Source organism: Mobula hypostoma, chromosome 28, assembly GCF_963921235.1.
Source record: "Mobula hypostoma chromosome 28, sMobHyp1.1, whole genome shotgun sequence".
NCBI lineage: Eukaryota > Metazoa > Chordata > Chondrichthyes > Myliobatiformes > Myliobatidae > Mobula > Mobula hypostoma.
In genome coordinates, this window is record NC_086124.1 from 2,216,034 (window position 1) to 2,233,771 (window position 17,738).

Here is a 17,738-nt window from a genome sequence, read left to right on the forward strand (position 1 = left end):
CTCTTCCAAAGACCCATGACTGAGTAAATGTAAACAGTCACACATCGGTGATGCCAGAACCAGCTGAGCATAACAGAAAGCAACATTCCCTCCATATGAAAGGGGGATAGAGGGCAATAGTAATTATGCTCACAAAACCCTTCACCATTGACTCTAGACCTGTGCTCACTGGAGTTTGGAAGAATGAGGAGTGACTTCATTGAAAGGCCTAGATAGAGTAGATGTGGAGAGGATGTTTCCTATAGCTGGGGAGTCTATGACCAGAGGCCTCAGCCTCAGAATAGAGGTGCGTGCATTTTGAACAGAGATGAGGAGGAATTTCTTTCACCAGAGGATGGTGAATCTGTGGAATTCATTGCCACAGGCAGCTGTTAGGGGACAAATCAATGGGTATATTTAAAGCAGAGGTTGGTAGGTTCTTGATTAGCCAGGGCATGAAAGGTTATAGGGAGAGGGCAAGAGAATGGGGATAAATCAGCCAGGTAGAGCAGACTTGATGGGCCGAAAGGCTTAACTCTGCTCCAATGTCTTATGGTGATTTATTTAATATAATTCTGCAGTTGCTAACTGGGATTTGAACAAGTCTCTCCATTATACAGGACAACAAAAATTTTGCTACCTGAATCGCTTTGGGTGGATCTTAGGGATTTTGGGCTGCTGATCATGAGAATCCATAAAATTTCCCTATCACACATCACCTTTATTTGTTACTTCAATTCATAATTCAAGGCTATTAAAATGTTGTCCACAATGTAAGCTGGTAAGTTTTCCATCTTGTCCAGGCATGCTCTTGCAGTGCGGGTATGTTTTAGAAAGGCTATAAATTTCCAATTAGTATTTTGATATTTGAGACTGAGATTTCCCGGAGTAACTGATGCCAAGAATAATAATCAATGCCAGGCAGTTCAAAGAACAGCGGAGGTTCAGCATGTCATTGAAAACCTTGGCAAACCTCTATAGATGCATGGTGAAAAGCGTGCTGACTGGCTGCATCACCGCCCAGAACGGGAACACCAATGCCTCTCAGCAGAAAATCCTACAAAAAGTAGTGGGTTCAGCTCAGTATATCATGGGTAAAACCGTCCCAACCATTGAGCACATCTACATGAAACATTGCCGTACAAAAGCAGCATCCATCATCAAATATTCTCATCATCCGGGCAAAGCTCTTTACTCGCTGCTGCCATCAGGTAGAAGGTACAAGAGCCTCAGGGCTCGCACCACCAGGTTCAGGAACTGTTACTACCCCTCAACCATCAGGCTCTTGAACAAAAGGGGATAACTTCACTCACTTAAGGACTCTGTTGTATTGTTATTTCAAGCTTGTTATTTGTATCTGCATCTACGCAGTTTGCTTATAGTTAACAGTTCCTTATGTTTAGTTTATTGTTCTATAACTTTGCTAAGTATGCCTGCAGAAAAAGAATCTCAGGGTTGTATGTGGTGACATACATGTACTCTGATAAAAAAAATTACTTTGAACTTGGATGTTGTTGAATATTTTCGTGGCTACTACAGAGTACAGAGCACCAAACTATGTGCATTTGGTTGATATCCCTCAATCATACAAAACCATGAACTACAACGTCACCGAAGATTCATTTCCTGCATTCCCATTTAGACTACTCTGCCAGAGACAAGCACGGTGAAAGGTTTCACCAGGACATTATGTTCATGAAGAAATGGTATCAGGGCAACTGGAATCCATCAATTCTGGCTGATTTTTGTTGGACTCGTATTTATGCAAGACGACTCGGGCACTGAGTACAAATGAAAATCATCAACAGAACATTTTCGGAACTGTTGCAAAGCGTCAGCACTGTTGCGCAATTAACATTTTCAATAAAACTTCATTTCATATTTCTCCAAATTCCTACGTGATACAAGTAGTCTGAAATTATATGTGTTCAGTTTCAAGTGGTCTATCATAAACAAAAAAAAATTTAGAGGACACTTTTGGGGAAAAAATTCCAGAATTAATTAGTGCTTTAATTTAATCACTCCATTTGCATACATTGAGGTTTAGTGAAGGCAGGATTGCTGCTGTGGTCAGCAGAATCCTGAAACTTGAAGCTTCTAGTCAGTAATGTTATCTTATTTCCAAGCCTGAAACACGGCAGTGTGAAAGATCTACGGAAGCCAGAGTTAAAATGTTGCGGGAAGTTTTTAAGGAATTAATTCATATAATAATCTGCTGTTAAGAAATGTGTTTGCTATTTATCTCATTTTCTCACTGCAGAAAGACTTGAGCTGGCTGTTTGTTTCTGATTGTACAGATTATTAACTTCTTCGGAAAAAGAAAATGGGAGGGGTTGAAAGGCTAAACATTCCAATATCACAGCCAAGTTCTGGCACTCCCAAGCGAAACCAGCACCTGAACAATAACTGGCACAAGGACAACAATCTCAACCACATGAAGTCAGCACACAAGGCCCATGAACGATGCATCTCTGAGACCTGTCAGATTATGCAAAAGGATGCAAAAATGGTTATGCACTTTACTGCAAGTAATCAGAGCTGGGAAGCAGTTCTGAACACTTCTAATACACTACTACAATCGCAGTGTGACCAAAATTATGCTGGAGCCAAGTTTAGTGAGCCACCATCCCCAAGTGTATTACCCAGACCTCCGAGCCACTGGGTACATCTTCCCCTAGAGCCTTCTGACCACAGTGACATGACCTTCCAGTTGAAGACCTTACTTAAAGTGCAAGCATAGTCTGTAGCTTAAACAGGGCAGGTTCAAACAGAGCTGGAAGCTTTGTTCTGTCATTCAATACAGTTTTCAACCACTGCCTTTAATTACCCATTCGAGGTGCATGTTTGCATCGTGTATACCAGTTCAGCCTTATGTGGTCGGTCTATGTGTGAAATTTGGACTTTTTTTTAAAAAAAAAGTGAAATAGTTTTTTCAATTCGGCCCCCTCTGTCCTGAAGAGGGAATGGATTATAGTTTTGCAGCTGACCAGTTTCCCCTTGGTCTTGATTGGGTCTAAAGTCCAGAGCCAACATTACTGTTGTCAGATCCATAGAAAAGTACAGCACAGAAACATGTGCTAAACTATTTAAACTACCCAGTCCCATCAACCTGCAGCTGGACCATGGCCCTGTTGCCTTCCTTTCCAAATTGCCCAGCACAACTTGTACATGTAACTTGTGGCTCACCTATTTCCATCTGAGTTTTGCTTTGTTTATTGTAGAAGGCAGACCCACAGTGTAGTACTTGTTGCAACCCCTGACCACACTGCCAGCATTACATGCCAGGTATCCGTTTTAATTTTTATTTTTTCTAAAGGAATGCATTTATAATGTTAACTGAGTATATTAAGCAAGCAACCACCCACTTAAAATACCAGTTTAGTTAACAAAAAAAATCTTTTTGACCATTTGTTTCTTGCCATTACTGCAATTAACACAGTGGAGCTTTGTAAAGGTTTGTGAAATAAGATCTTATTTTGCCTCTCCTGAAAATTTGTTCATTTTGAAACAAAACTGAAGCCCAAAGTTGGTTTGAGATTACATCATTCCCAAAAAATGAGTAAAAGGAGTTAATTTTATAATTTATGATCTCCTAAGGATTAGGTACAGATTTTTAAAACCTTGTTTTCACATCTAGATTGAACCACGTAAATAACAGACTTGTAGCATATGTATATTTTAAAACAGGATCTCCCTCCTGTTGGAGAAATTATTTTGATACAATAGTTGTGTAAACAATGCCATCTTTCTTGGCATGTCAAACCTAAGAATATTGTTTTATATAAAAGACAAATGAAAAAAACTTTAACACTGTGAACATGCAGCATACATGTGATAACAGCATTTAACCAAAAGAAATGTCAGCAGTAAAAAGCCAATTTCCTGTTCTAAGCAGTGTCAATGCCAGCTGTACATTTAAAGCACAGAGCTAATCATATTTGAATGTTGTTGTTTGGTAATTCCCCTTACTCAACATTTAGTACATAGAGTATATTTAGTAATATTAATGTCAGAAATTGAACTAATGCCTGCGCTGTTATTAGCACTTGTTTAATGATGTCAGTTCTTTTAAGACGTGGATCAAACCTGAAACTTTCCAACTTACCATATGAAATAAACGATTTGTACACCAGAGGGGTCCAGTCTGAGCTGTGACCAGAACACTTATTTTGCCTAATGTTTGAATTAAGTTTGAGTTAGGTTTGATCCAGTTTTTTGTTTGCAAATTCTCTAATCCACTATTTTATTGGATTGTAATTCAATAGCCATGTCCACTTTCAGCCCAAATTAATTCATGTGTACAAGGTGGCTCTTTAATAGTGCAGCCACATGAATTCTGTAATAACTCTTGCATATTGTCCAGTTACTGTCTTATAACAGGGGCCACAATGTAAGCAATTATATTTTGTAGCTTGCTGTGAAACAGTGCAAGTTGATTTTATTTGAAATCTCTCCCAAGTTAAACTCAATTATGAATTGTTCTTCCATTTCTCAATTACTGTTGAAACTGAATTAGGTAGATGAATTAAGTACATTTAGTGTTGTGTAATCGTATGTAAAATAAAATTTTACCCCCCCCCCCCCCATGGTTTGGTTTATTTTGAGCTACCTGCTTTGTACAATACTGTTCTGGTACCAGATTCACACAAGCACTTTACCAATACCATCAATATTATAACTGCACCAAGAAAACAGGTCTTGCAGATGCTTCATATACAGTAGAGATTTATTTACAAATGAAGTTACAGTCAGCTATGAACAAAAAAAGATGAGTACAACCACATCTGTCTCAAAAAAGTAAAATGTCGTCAGCTTTTAATTCTAAATCTGTGTTAAGTTTGCAAGGGTTTATTTGTACTGCACATCTTAAACCAAATTCTATAAAGTAATGAAATGCGTACCCTGTATTTATGGTCTTTAGAAGCTCAGTCAAAAAAATCTGGTTAATTAAGTTTAAGAAATAAACCAGGCCTTATGACAAGACAACCTCAATGTCCTGGCAGACCCTAAACTGTCACAAACTGTAAGGTTATCTTGGTTTTGCTCAGTTATAGTCACATAACCCTAACTTGATCTACACATGTGCAGTGATCAGGTCACTTAGACAAATATCCAGTTTTGTTCCTCCCAAACTAAAAAAAAACTAGACATGACTCGTAGGGCCTCTATATTCTTAATCCTAAAGATATACTATTGTTACTTGTAGTTCAAAGCAACAGACTAGAATGATCAATACTTAATTTAACATGTCACATCCTTCTAGGCATGCAAAAACTACACAACTTGCCATTTTAAAGCTTAACTGAAAACATTTATACTAGAGATGAACTTTTACAAACAGCTTTTATTAAAAAGACTTGGTATAAAAAATCCCTTTTGTTTTTACAAGCTTCTACATGAAAGAAAATAAGTTTGATCACAACACTTCTCAGCTGTTTCCCAGTCACTGTTATTTCTTACATTTAAACGCAGATTCTCCAATGTTGAGGCAGGTTTTATCTTTACAGCCAAGTATGAAAGAACTCATGCAAAATACACAAATCAATATTACAGGAAGCATGCCAGACCACTGCATTGTATAAATGAATGCACACTGATGGAACAAAATTGTGGCAGCAAATTGCCGGAGCTTGCCGATCACCTTGAGCACAAAGGGAAAGGATTTCTGCAGCAAACTGAAAGACCTAATAAAAAGCTCACATTATGTATGGTAATGAATACAGGGATCATTAACAAATTTTGAATTCACACGGTTTAATTTGTACCAGCAGCATTAGAATATTAACTGGGGAAACAATTTAGTATTTTTCTTTGCACAGTATAGAGGGCACTGTTTTATAAAAATTAACAGTAACATAGCAAAGCTGCAGATCAAATACGAGAAATTTGCCTAAAAGTAAATGTGAAAATTGAGTTTCAAACAACTAATGAATATGTCAATGTCAAATGGACTGTTATCATCTAGTTATAGTTACTGCATCATTCTGTTTAAAATCATGGCAAAAATCTTTCAAGCACCATCAACAAATTAGTCTTCACACAGTTTTCTTGTAGTCATAAAACAGTACCCACCTTCTCTTAACACCTACAAGACCCCAATAAACACAAAAAGAAAATAATCACAATGGAAGCTGTAAATGGACGACTTTCCGCTGCTTCAGTCTTCATGGTGACTGTCAGACTTGTGGCCACTCAGTGACCTGGATTTAGATCTAGACCCAGACCTTGAATGGGTGATTGACCTTGATTGTGACCGTGTCTTAGAATCCTTTCTGGATGCAGATTTTGACCTGGATCTTGACCTGGACCTGGACCGTGATCTGGATCTTGATCTGGTGTAAGAACGATGGCGACGTCTATGCCTGGGAAAAAAAGACAAAAGCATTTTCAACACAGGCCATTCAGCCCACGATATTGTGCTGACCTCCCATGCATCATACACATGCCTCCAGGTTGTTCATATTCACAGCTGCTGAAAAGCCTCAAATTCCAATCTGCCAACTCCCATCACTAACCACTACATTGTCATCTGACCGAAAAACAAAAAACAAATTCATTCAGACTAAAAAGCTGGCTTCGCAATGTCTCAATGCCATTTACCATCACTATCACCACATAGTTAACATCCAGCAATCTATTCTCAACCTCCCAGGTTAGAGAATTTCAAATAGAGGATTCTGATTAATTGGGCCAACTGTTAATCAGGAAAGCCATTTATTTGGGACATTATGCTTCTTAATTGGGACAGGAGACTTTCCAGTTTCTAACTAGCATCAGTCACATGCACTGTGACTGCTAGACATTACATCATGCTCAGAACCAAGTTTTAAGTTTCAGTGGCATGTGCTTCTGTTCAAAAAGCAGTAAATTTTGTCACTGATAGTCAATGAGAAGTAAGCAGCAAGACAATTCAGAGCTCCCCCCACTTTCTCCAGCCTCCAGGGGCAGGTATGTGCATCTGACAGGCACCCCAGCTATGCGCCACGTAGAACCTTCCCTGGTAATACACCCAAATTTCCTCTGCGACACTGACAAATGCATCAGTGCTGCTTCATGCTCCAAAGCAGAGTTTGTCAACTCCATCAATTTTTCCTCCAACTTTCACCAACCCTCCTCCTCAATCTGTCTCCATCTCTGGAGACAAAATGTCAACCAACTTCTTTCACAAACCTACTGATTCCCATGATGATCTTGACCATATCTCAGTTCTTTTGCCTCCACTGCATCTGTCCCTGGGATGTGGCTTTCCTTTCCAGGACATCAGAGATGCCATCCTCCTCCTAAGATCAAAATTTCCCTTCCTTTGCCCTTGCCCGCATCACTCCATTTCCCACATTAACAGTGCAGAATTCTGTCTGCCTTACCTACCGCCTCATGAGGCTCTGCATTCACTGACTCCCAAACATGCATAACAGTCAGAACAATTCACATGAATATACCTGTCATTGAAGGAGTTACTACGGCTCCGCCTGCGCTTTCCACTTGATCTGCTCCGTGAACTGCACAGAAGAAAAAGGCATAATAAAACAATGAAAGCAATTACACTGAATGCAGACCAAGTATTATGCTTTTGTGATATCATACTTCTTAGGGCTGTCAGATCTCCTGTGGCCACGATCATATGAACGGCTTCGAGATCTCCTCCGGTCATAACTGCGACTTCTGGACCTCCTCCTCCGATCATAGTCATCATAACGGTCATATCGAGGCGAACTTCGTGAGGATCTTCGCTCCTTTGATTTCATCTGACCAGGTGCTAGAATTATAAGAGTCAAGATTTTCAGAACTGCATGGCAAGGAATCAAAACAACAGCTTTTGCTTTCGAGGCACAAGCAAAATGGAAAAGCATCTTGCCTTTCTGCAAACACGATGCTGGAGTGAGTTTTAGATGAAACAAACCTGAATAGTAATCAACCCCACATTTTCCCCCTTAGCAGCCCAGAATGAGCAATATGGAAAATATTTCTGAATTCAAAAATACACTAAATTTGCTGATCATCAAATAATACAGCCCTCAATTAAAGCTGTCAATGGCCATCCTGGTTTCTTAAATACAAATTAATGAAACTATCCTTCAACAGAATTAATGTGAAACATGCCTGAATTTCTGTTTTATTTGAACAATACTTACTCTTTCGATCACCTTGGGCAAACTGGATCTCGATTTGACGGCCACACACCCACTTTCGATCCAGGTTGTGGAGGGCATCTTCTGCATCACGAACATCTTCAAACATGCTAAGCTGTTAAGGGGGCTTTTCACTTTCACAGGTTTCGAACAAATCCTACAATCTTCAATACACATTTTCAGCCATAACATTGTTTTACCAAATATCTAGAAAGCTAGTTCTTAAAAAAATGCATAAGACGCCAAAACTCCATTATCCAGTCTATTCCTTAAAACACACAGACGTTTGCTAAATTTACAAAAACAAGATTTTGATATCAATAGCTAAACAATTAAAACTAATCAAAGTAATTAGGTTCTAGTTATCCCACCACCACTATCCACCTTCATTCAAATTTTATAAAATGCTGCAAACAAAAATTGGGAAATAAAATAAAACATATCACACTGCCAGTCAAAGAATCAAAAACTGTTCAATCATCCCGACAGGGAAGCACCAATCATGTGCCACTACAGTGGTCACACTGAGAAGGATGTTAAAGACCCCAAGAAGGCAAATGCCTCCCACAAAGTACAGGTGCTTGCAGGCATTCACCAATGTTAAATCTAATAGGTGAATACAATTCACTGCACCTGCAATTATAATTCTGCAGCAACTCACTGATTTTGGAGTGGCAGTTCAATAACTTAAGAGAAACAAAACCACTGAAGCTCAAGCAATCCAAAGTGGTACTGCTTTAAGGGGAGCATTAACTGACAGGACTTTTGTTGGGGAAAGAACAAATGATGGAGAACGGATTGGATTAGAAGAGCACTCTAACCCATCATCTCCTGTCAAGTCAATGTAGCTGGAAAAGTAAAAAGCTGCAAATATTTCAAATAAAAATACCCGAAAATAAACAAAACTAAATTGATCAGCAGCACTGAAACTAAGATTTATGCTTTAATAAAGTTCATTACACAAGGATCAGTTTGTAAAAAAAAATCACAATCAAAACATTTAAAGAGCGAATGAATTGTTTTCACTACAGTAGGATACAATATCAGGACTTTGCTGGTTACCTTAAATTTGGCTGTCAACTTGACCTTGCACCGTCAGCTTGACCTTTAACTCTTTAAGTGCTTGCCAGAAGGACTTGACATGAGGCGCTGGCCCAAATAAGACACTTGACTTTGACATAACAACCTTTTTCCAATTGCGGACAAATCGAAGCCTTGACTTTTCCCTCTTCAAGCTTTAATCTTTTTTTCACACCCTCCCTCTCTTTTCTTCAAGCCTGATCCTTAAGAGGTCTTTGGCTTGTCTGCTTGTCTTATGCTTGGATTCTATCTAAAAGGCTCTTTCATACTCTTTGTGGGATCGCCAGTTACAGTGGAATGCTTTACATTTTCTGAGGCAACAACAACAAAAAGATTATGTCAGGGGATGGTATAAAGAGACAAACATGCAGGGTTTGAAATCACTTTTTTGTTTGACTACCTCCAAAGCTAGCCAAAAAACACCAGCAAGTACATTTTACAAACAGCTTAAAGCTATCCATGATCTGAACTTCATGTTAGGCAAGTACTTACAGTATGACATAAATAGGAAAAAAGTTGTTATAAAAAGCAACACTGGAGTGCAATGCATGAAGCCAGAACCAGCAGTCCCCTACAACAACCATCTTGACATTAACCACACAAATCAGTACTATAGGTTCATATTATGTGGAAGCACATTAACACTTCCTGGTCCTAAATTACTCTAAACCAGAGTAATTTAGAGCAAACTAACATTCATGAGCATGATTTCAATACAAGTTATACACATTGAACATTTAAAATATACATACCTTTGACTGGTTGTACTCTGATAGCTAGTCTAAAAATACTCACCACACACCATATTTGGTATTGGGGAATGTAATTAATACAAATTACTTTTTCAGCAAGGCAATTAGTCCACAACCATTTTACCAAAAAAAATATTGTCAGATGACCAATTGTTCTCTTACTGAATTTAATTGACCTACATACACAAAAGATTAGACTTCCTTAATAAATGTTCAGAGATCTTGCTGTCATTAGACTTTAAAGAAAACTTGAAGCAATAAGGGGAAGGATTTACTCACATTTTCAAAATTGGAGTGAAATAGAGAGAAAAACTAGTCACAACTGACAACTGAATAAAAGGATGAAAACTTCCAATTTGTACAAAAAGATGTTTTTATTCTAGTAAATTTCCTAAAATAAAACTAATCTATCATTTTAGTTTTGGTTAAGTCAATGTCATTAGTGAAAGGGAATGGTAAAATGTATTTCCTTAATTAAACCCACAAAGAGGAATATATATTTCACTTTGTATTCACAGCTAATGAACTGCATACAATATTAATGGTCTAGAAAAAATGGTGAAAGTTTAAAAAAATTGACACAAGCTAATTTTGCTTAAACTTGTGTTTTTAGTAACTTGGTGTATTAAACATATCCCATAATTCACATTCAGATGTACAAGGACGCAAGTGTTAAAAAGTAATACTTGTGTTCATTAATCCCAAGAATTTGCAAGAGATAAGTTTCTCTTAATTCAAAAGATGTGGTAAATTTTTTTTAGATATAATGTAATAAACATTTTTTGTCCTTATAAACCTAGAAAACCAGTTTTAAATTCTACATAACCATTGATATAACATCACACATGGATACAACTCAGTATAAATGCAATTTACAATGGCCCAGGGAATAAGTGTGCAAAGCCTTCCAGGGCAATGAGAATGAAATATCGCCAGACACTTTAAAAGAGCTCAAACCTCATTTTACACCAGTAACTACATTCTAATGAAACTGGATTATTCACAACCAATCAGTACTGCGCACCAGACCATTTGTGTCTCCTTGCTGCCTGGGGAAATACAAAACCATTGTCCTTCAAATACCCAAGATTTGTCCAGCTTGATTTTTATTACCACATTTCTAAAAGGTTTATTTTCCTTGTGGAAGGGAATGATGCTTTCAATGCAGTATAGAATAGGCCACAATTACATTTACTTTGGACTCCATAATTTACAACGTCCGTAACTAGGCTGTTTCATTGTCAATTCTAATTTGATAAGTGTTGTAAAATGCCTGTTATATTTTGTAGAAAATCAGAACAAATGCAAACTAACCACCTATGGCTTAATTAGCCCAATATCATTCATCCTAAAAGTATTACCAAATAATACTCATTCAGATTCCATCAGGGACAATTTGTATTTCAATTTAAGTGACATTGATGCTGTTGCAGCAAACTACTGAAGTGAGAAATGACCCCACATTACTATCCTAACTAGCATAAAGATGTATGTACATGAGAGGCAAGACGCTTAGAGGGGATGCAGAGTGGCTTGATTTGCTGCCTGAGGTACAGGCAGATATTTTCACATTTAACAAGCATGCCAAAAGCATTTGAATCACCAAGGGACAGAAAGCTAAAGCCTACTGAAAATGCAATTAGCATAGTGGGTGCAACACAGTTAACTAAAGGATCGACCCATTTCAGGGCTGTACAACCACGATTCATGTTGTAGACTAATGATCTCGATTTAAGATCACTGCAGTTTCTCCAGGTTCTGCTTTAAGCACAACTCTAAGTCAGTAGAGCCATTTTTTCTGCATCACAAATTCAGAGATGGTGCTTTTATTAACAATACCTGTGCTCATCTCTAATTAAAATTCATAGAAAGACCTGGAGAAGAACTCGTCTCAAGCTGCAAATACAGTCATAGTCATGACACAAGACATTCTCCATGACAGACCTCCTACCCATGGGGTCAACAGGAACCAGTGTTGCAATGGATCAGGTACAACTACAGTGGGTCATTCACAGAGTGAAAGCAACTCACCCCAATTCTCAGAACTTTACAAGCACCTACAGCCTGAATGGGTGCAGCTGTAACAAAGGTTTTCATCAAACCCAAAGTAGTCTACCATCTTAGCTTAAAGAGTTATTTGTAAACACCCGCTGCTGTGTCTTCTGTGCTGTACAATGGAACTTTACTTTATTGTCACTCTACAAATTGATATTTTAAGATGAAGGTTGAGGGTACCATATAAGCATGATCTCCTGTAAAATGTAGGATTATGATGGTTGCTGTGATTAGTCAGTGCAGTAGCAAAGCTGGAGTGAATCTGTCCAAAACTTCAAATCACTTCTCTGAATGCTCAGATTTGAACATCCAATAATCTGGAAAAGTTGTGTGCATAAGTACATTTCTAGTCAATTCATAATCAGCCCAACAACCTGGTATTGCTTTCTTACAACAGAAACGTGGTTTGAATTTAAGTATGAGGAGCCAATTTCAAAAAAATAGCACTATTAAATCCAGCTCCACTTTCATGCTGCTGAGCTAACTGTATCTATGAACCTATAGTAGGAGCATTTAGGAATCTAAAGAAGCCAGCCTCCCAAGATCCAAAACTAAAAGCAAAAAGCACATTTGCTGAGACTAGTTATTTATTTTATTATTACTTTTTTTTCTACAGGGCCCATTGCACTGTTGACTTTAAGGAATTGGGCAAGATTATTTCAACGGAGTTTGCCAAATACCCACTCCATTACATAGCTGCTATTAACTGGTAAGCCATGTCATCAGGTATGTTTGAATGTTGGTAATGCTACCTTTCTGGTGGAAATGAAACAACTCTGCAGCATACTTGACAGGTGAAAGAGACCAGGTGAGACCGCTCATTTAACTTGAGCCCAAGGACAAACAGTCTTAAGTATGCAGAGTCAATACTTACTGCATGGTAATGAAATACTTAGAAATCCTGGTCAAATAAGGGAAAAAGCCCAGCTGGATAATTTTACATCCCAGTCTATTTTAATACAATTATTAATTTTTGTTAATACTCAAAAACCTTCAATTAGACACTCAAATCATTAGCATAAGAAATCTTGCATATGTACATTTGAACATGTAAGGGATGTAATACTGTAACAAAACTGCAAATTTTCAACAGTTCTGACATTTAGTTTGAAGCTAAGTACTTGAAGTTCAAATGCTCCTTCTGACACGTTAAAGACTAGTGCCCTCACCACTTCATAGCCATTCTTATTAATTTGCAATCCTAAATTAACTACATAAAAGTCCCATAACCAGCCATTCAAATAATCCAAAAAAAAATCACAATCATCTGGTGCTTGGCTCATCATAGCTCAGTTCCTCATGCTCTCTCAGCTCAAGGAGTTCTCCAGATTATACAACATTGTATCTAAATTTAGGAGTTTAGGGTTTTAACAGGAGTAATATCCAATAGTTCAGAAAGGCCAGTCAATTCAGCAAAGCCCTGAGGGTACCGGATTAATCAGACTCTCTGAAGTGTCAAGTTCAAAGTTGGAGTTAAAGTTATTGGGTAATTTCTCTGAGTACAGTAAATTTAACCAGGATCCCACATCGCTCGTCATTTCGAGAAACCTAATAACTTGAGCTATTTTATGGAGCATCACTATCTAAGGAACGAGCAATGAGGTCAGATGGGATCACACATTTGTGAGTAATACCACTTGAGGGAAAATTACTGCTTCAAAAATGACATTGTACAGGTGTCAAGTTATCACACAAAATGATGCTTAAATATCTCCTGTAGTGGCCTCTCAGCATTTCCACTCACACATAGCTGTTCTCCAGTGCTACCCAGTACCCCAACCACTGCACACACAGACAAATCAAGAACACATGAACATGCCTGCTAAAAGCAGTGGAGCCTGTATATATCACTGCGCACATGCCAATGTTGTATTAAATAAGTCACCACCAATTGCCACAGGAATAATGCTATACCAGACTAAAAATCATTAAGACAATCAAATCCATTAAACTGGAAAAAACTGAGCATCTCGCTTCACTCATTTAGGAGAATTGAAGAAAGGATATTGTATATATGCAAATCCTCTTGGTCGTCGAGTGTAGAAGTCAAGGGGAACGTAAACATCTACTATTGGGCCATAGCGACCAAATTCACGACGTAAATCCTCAGGCCTAAAGTACCATAAAAATGATATAGTTGATTTGCAATAGGAAATGTCCAGCATGCATGTGCTGAAGAGTCCAAAAAAAGTAATGATTTTAAACCATCCAAAAGGAGATTCGATTACTTTCTAAAAAAATTCAACATCAAATCAACATAAACTATCTACAGGATGAGTAGAATAGAACTGGTGAATTTGTTGGTATTCAGGTGAGTGACAGGTTTGACAAAAAGCCATTTTAATTGGGATTGCTACTGACTTAACAAGATAATTGTTCCATTGGATTTATCAATTTAACTGAAACCTTTTAAAGTCTAATTTGTCATCTGAAGTTACATGATCCTTACTGAACCTTTCAACCTGCCCATAAATTACCTTGTATCATTGAAATTGGCACCTCATTTCAATTTCTTAACTATCAATAAATGTGCACATGTACCCTCATTATCAGTGGCCAAAGGAATAGCCATAATATTTCACCTACATCCTGCATAGTAAATCGGGTTCTAATTATCTGCAGAGATGATATGATGCCCCTTGTGGGATACATTATGGTAATTTAAATATCCCATCTAAGAATAATAACCTATTATTGTAAAAATCTACTGAACAATAACTAATGATTTCTAAATTCCCAGAAAGTTGCTCTTCAGTCAAGACAACGGACTTAAATTAAAAATCTCCAATATGAAGCATTATTTAGCTTTCCCACAGATGCTGTCCAAATTGTTGGGTATTTTCCAGCATCTACAGTGTATGCTTTGAACTTTATTTTTGCTCAGCACAAATATATTTTTGAAGTTTTTTTTGCTTCAATCCTTTGGGTTAAATAGAATGAAGTGCATTAAGGAATATAGCTAAGTATCCACATGTTCTTTTGAATAATACAAGTCTGGTTTTCTTTGTTTTGAGGCTGTCTGTGGGGAAGACGAATCTCAGGGCTGTATACGGCATACATACTTTGATGTAATTCAGTTAAACCAAATCTGTAAATGGCTACTGCAAAGACTTATCAGAAGGACAGCTATACCAAAATAAAAAAGACTTTCTTTAATCTTTTACCCACTTTAAGGCATAAAATACCAGCTGGAGAATTGCAGCACTTCAGACTAGCATTCCCATCCAGTCACCCCACGAGAATCATACTGGCTCAGCTATGATATATTCTATTGTTAATAGTGGACTCCAACCTGCATAACTACCCAGGAGGAAACACTACCCACATGAAGCCATTAAAGATAACAGTTAAGGATGTCCATATATGATGCATCTTTTTCTCTCACTGAAGTATTAAGGAGACGTTGGCCACACTCTTTGGTATGTGGGCAAAGTCCAAACTGTTAAATTGTGCAGCCACTAAGTTCGACATTTTCATTTGATACCCAGTTAAATTGCATACAGCTTGATACAAAAAGCTCAGCAATTTATTAACTGTTGCAGAATTCTTGGTAATTATAACCATTCTCCGAATTTATAAGCTTTTATGATATACTCAATGATACTCAGTGATGTACCCAAAAAACAAACCTTTAAAATCAATGATTGATATTAATAATGCAGGCCCTCAATAATTTTTGCTGGTGTGATGTACAAAACTCCAGATTCACTTTTAACATGATATGCACTTTTCTTTTGGGACAATTAGCCAAACCTAAATTGCAAGGTTTGAGTAGCATTAACATTTATAACTTCTAACTAATTTCTAATTCCTTCAGATCAAATCCAAAGAGAGATAATGAAATGACCAAAGATTCAGCAACTTTAAATGTATGTCTTCTACACTCCCATGATTGATCTCCTGCAACCATACTAAACGAGATAAACATTTACACTTAAAAATCTAACTTTATATACTTAAAAAAAACAGCTACCCATGCCAGATCTTTTAAAGAGGTATCAACATTCACAAAAAGCAATTTAATTTTTTTTTAGGGCGGGGAGAAACCAAAAATGGAATCAGAAAACGAGATGAAACTCGAAATGCGTTTTATACAGATGCTAGTAACCGCAATGCAGATAAAATTCCCTCAGTTTCCACACGCCAGGCCTTACTTCCACAGCCCCTCTCGGTGTCCCAATGACCGAGAGAGGCTTGAGAACTTCAGGTATTTTTTTCACAAGCCATCGTGGGCTAGTCTTACTGGGACCTGTCTCACATGATAGTAAGCACGACCACCCCGCTCCCCCAGCGCTCAGCAAGTCAAAGGAGATGTAGGGCCAGCGCTGCGGCCTTGTCCTTAGGCCTCGTGGCCCCAGGACCCTGAGCCCGCCTGACCCATGCCAGCCACCGCCCCGGGGGCGAATCTGCCGCCCTCCAGCCTCGCCCGGGCACCCTTCTCACCTGGTGCAATCGCCCACATTCCTGACGAAGAGCGAACTGTTGGGCGGACGGGCGTACCGAGACATGGCGGCGGCAGCACCGAAGCGAAAGAGGCGGGCAACCAGTGCGCAGGCGCGGCCTCAGCCGACCCGAGGCATGGAAGCCACTAGAAGCCGCGTCACAACCGCGCTCTAGCCAATCAGAGCGCAGCGGCTGCTCCCCGCCATCTTGGTGCAGGCGACACGGCCGCCATTTGGTGAGGCGTGAGGCGGTAATCTCCAGCCGAAGGATGTGTTGCGCCGCCTTCGTTCAGACCTTTATCTACCGCTGGGATCCTCCCAGGTCGCGCGTCATGAGGTCGCCAGCAGGATGGCTTTAAAAGGGTGCAGATGGCTCGCTTGTGTTTTTATTTCAATGGGACTCAGTGACCGCTGTCCGTTGTGTCCAGTTCACATTTCCGTCTGCTCAACGTTAAAGTAAATTTATTATCAGAGTACAGATATGTCGCCACATACAGTCCTGAGATTCATATTCAATAAGTCTATAGAATAGAAACTGTAACAGAATCAATGAAAAATCAACCAGAGTGCAGAAGACAACACACTGTGCAAATGCAAATATAAATAAATAATGAGAATATGAGATAAAGAGCCCTTAAAGTGAGATCATTGGTTGTGGGCACATCTCAATAGATGAGTGTAGTTACCCCCTTTTGTTCAAGAGCCTGATGGTTGAGGGGTAGTAACTGTTCTTGAACCTGATGGTGCGAGTCCTGAGGCTCTTGCACCTTCTACCTGATGGCAGCAGCAGGAAGAGAGCATGTCCTGGGTGGTGGGGATCTCTGATGATGGTAGCTGCTTTCCTACAACAGCATTCCATGTATATGTTCTCAATGGTTGGGAGGGTTTTAACCATGATGGACTGGGCTGTATCCTCTACCTTTTGTAGGACTTTCAATTCAAAGGTACTGGTATTTCCTTACCAGGCCATGAGGAACATAATACTCTCAAGCTCCAGCTACACGAAGGTGCTGGTGGCAGTGGTGGGGAGTGCGGGGCGTGGTACTGTAACAAATTCTTTTGTGAAGAGTTTTATTAGTGCTCTGCCATCACTGGACATATACAGGTCTAATAGCAGGACACAAGAATTATCAATCTCTTAGGAGTTATTGATTTCTTCAGCTTCTTATCATCACCATCTCCTTTCCTCTCTCTTTGTTTTTCCCTCCCTACACTCTCCATTTGCCCATTATCTACACATTCCTCCTATGCATCCTGCTCCTCGCCTCCTCTCTTCACCTACTTATCCCATGGTCTCCAGT

The 17,738-nt window shown here is 38.8% G+C and overlaps 1 protein-coding gene across 1 annotated transcript; it reads right to left on the reverse strand.

The window, feature by feature from the left end:
- Positions 1-5,305: 5,305 nt before the first annotated feature.
- srsf10b (serine and arginine rich splicing factor 10b) lies at positions 5,306-16,671 on the reverse strand. The gene is made up of 6 exons (XM_063034716.1): positions 16,439-16,671; positions 14,003-14,107; positions 8,112-8,215; positions 7,564-7,735; positions 7,419-7,478; positions 5,306-6,341 (listed from the first exon to the last, which is right to left on the reverse strand). Exons 1-6 carry the CDS (start codon positions 16,501-16,503, stop codon positions 6,137-6,139), a joined length of 711 nt encoding a protein of 236 aa, XP_062890786.1. The 5' UTR covers positions 16,504-16,671; the 3' UTR covers positions 5,306-6,136.
- Between the last annotated feature and the right edge of the window lie 1,067 nt (positions 16,672-17,738).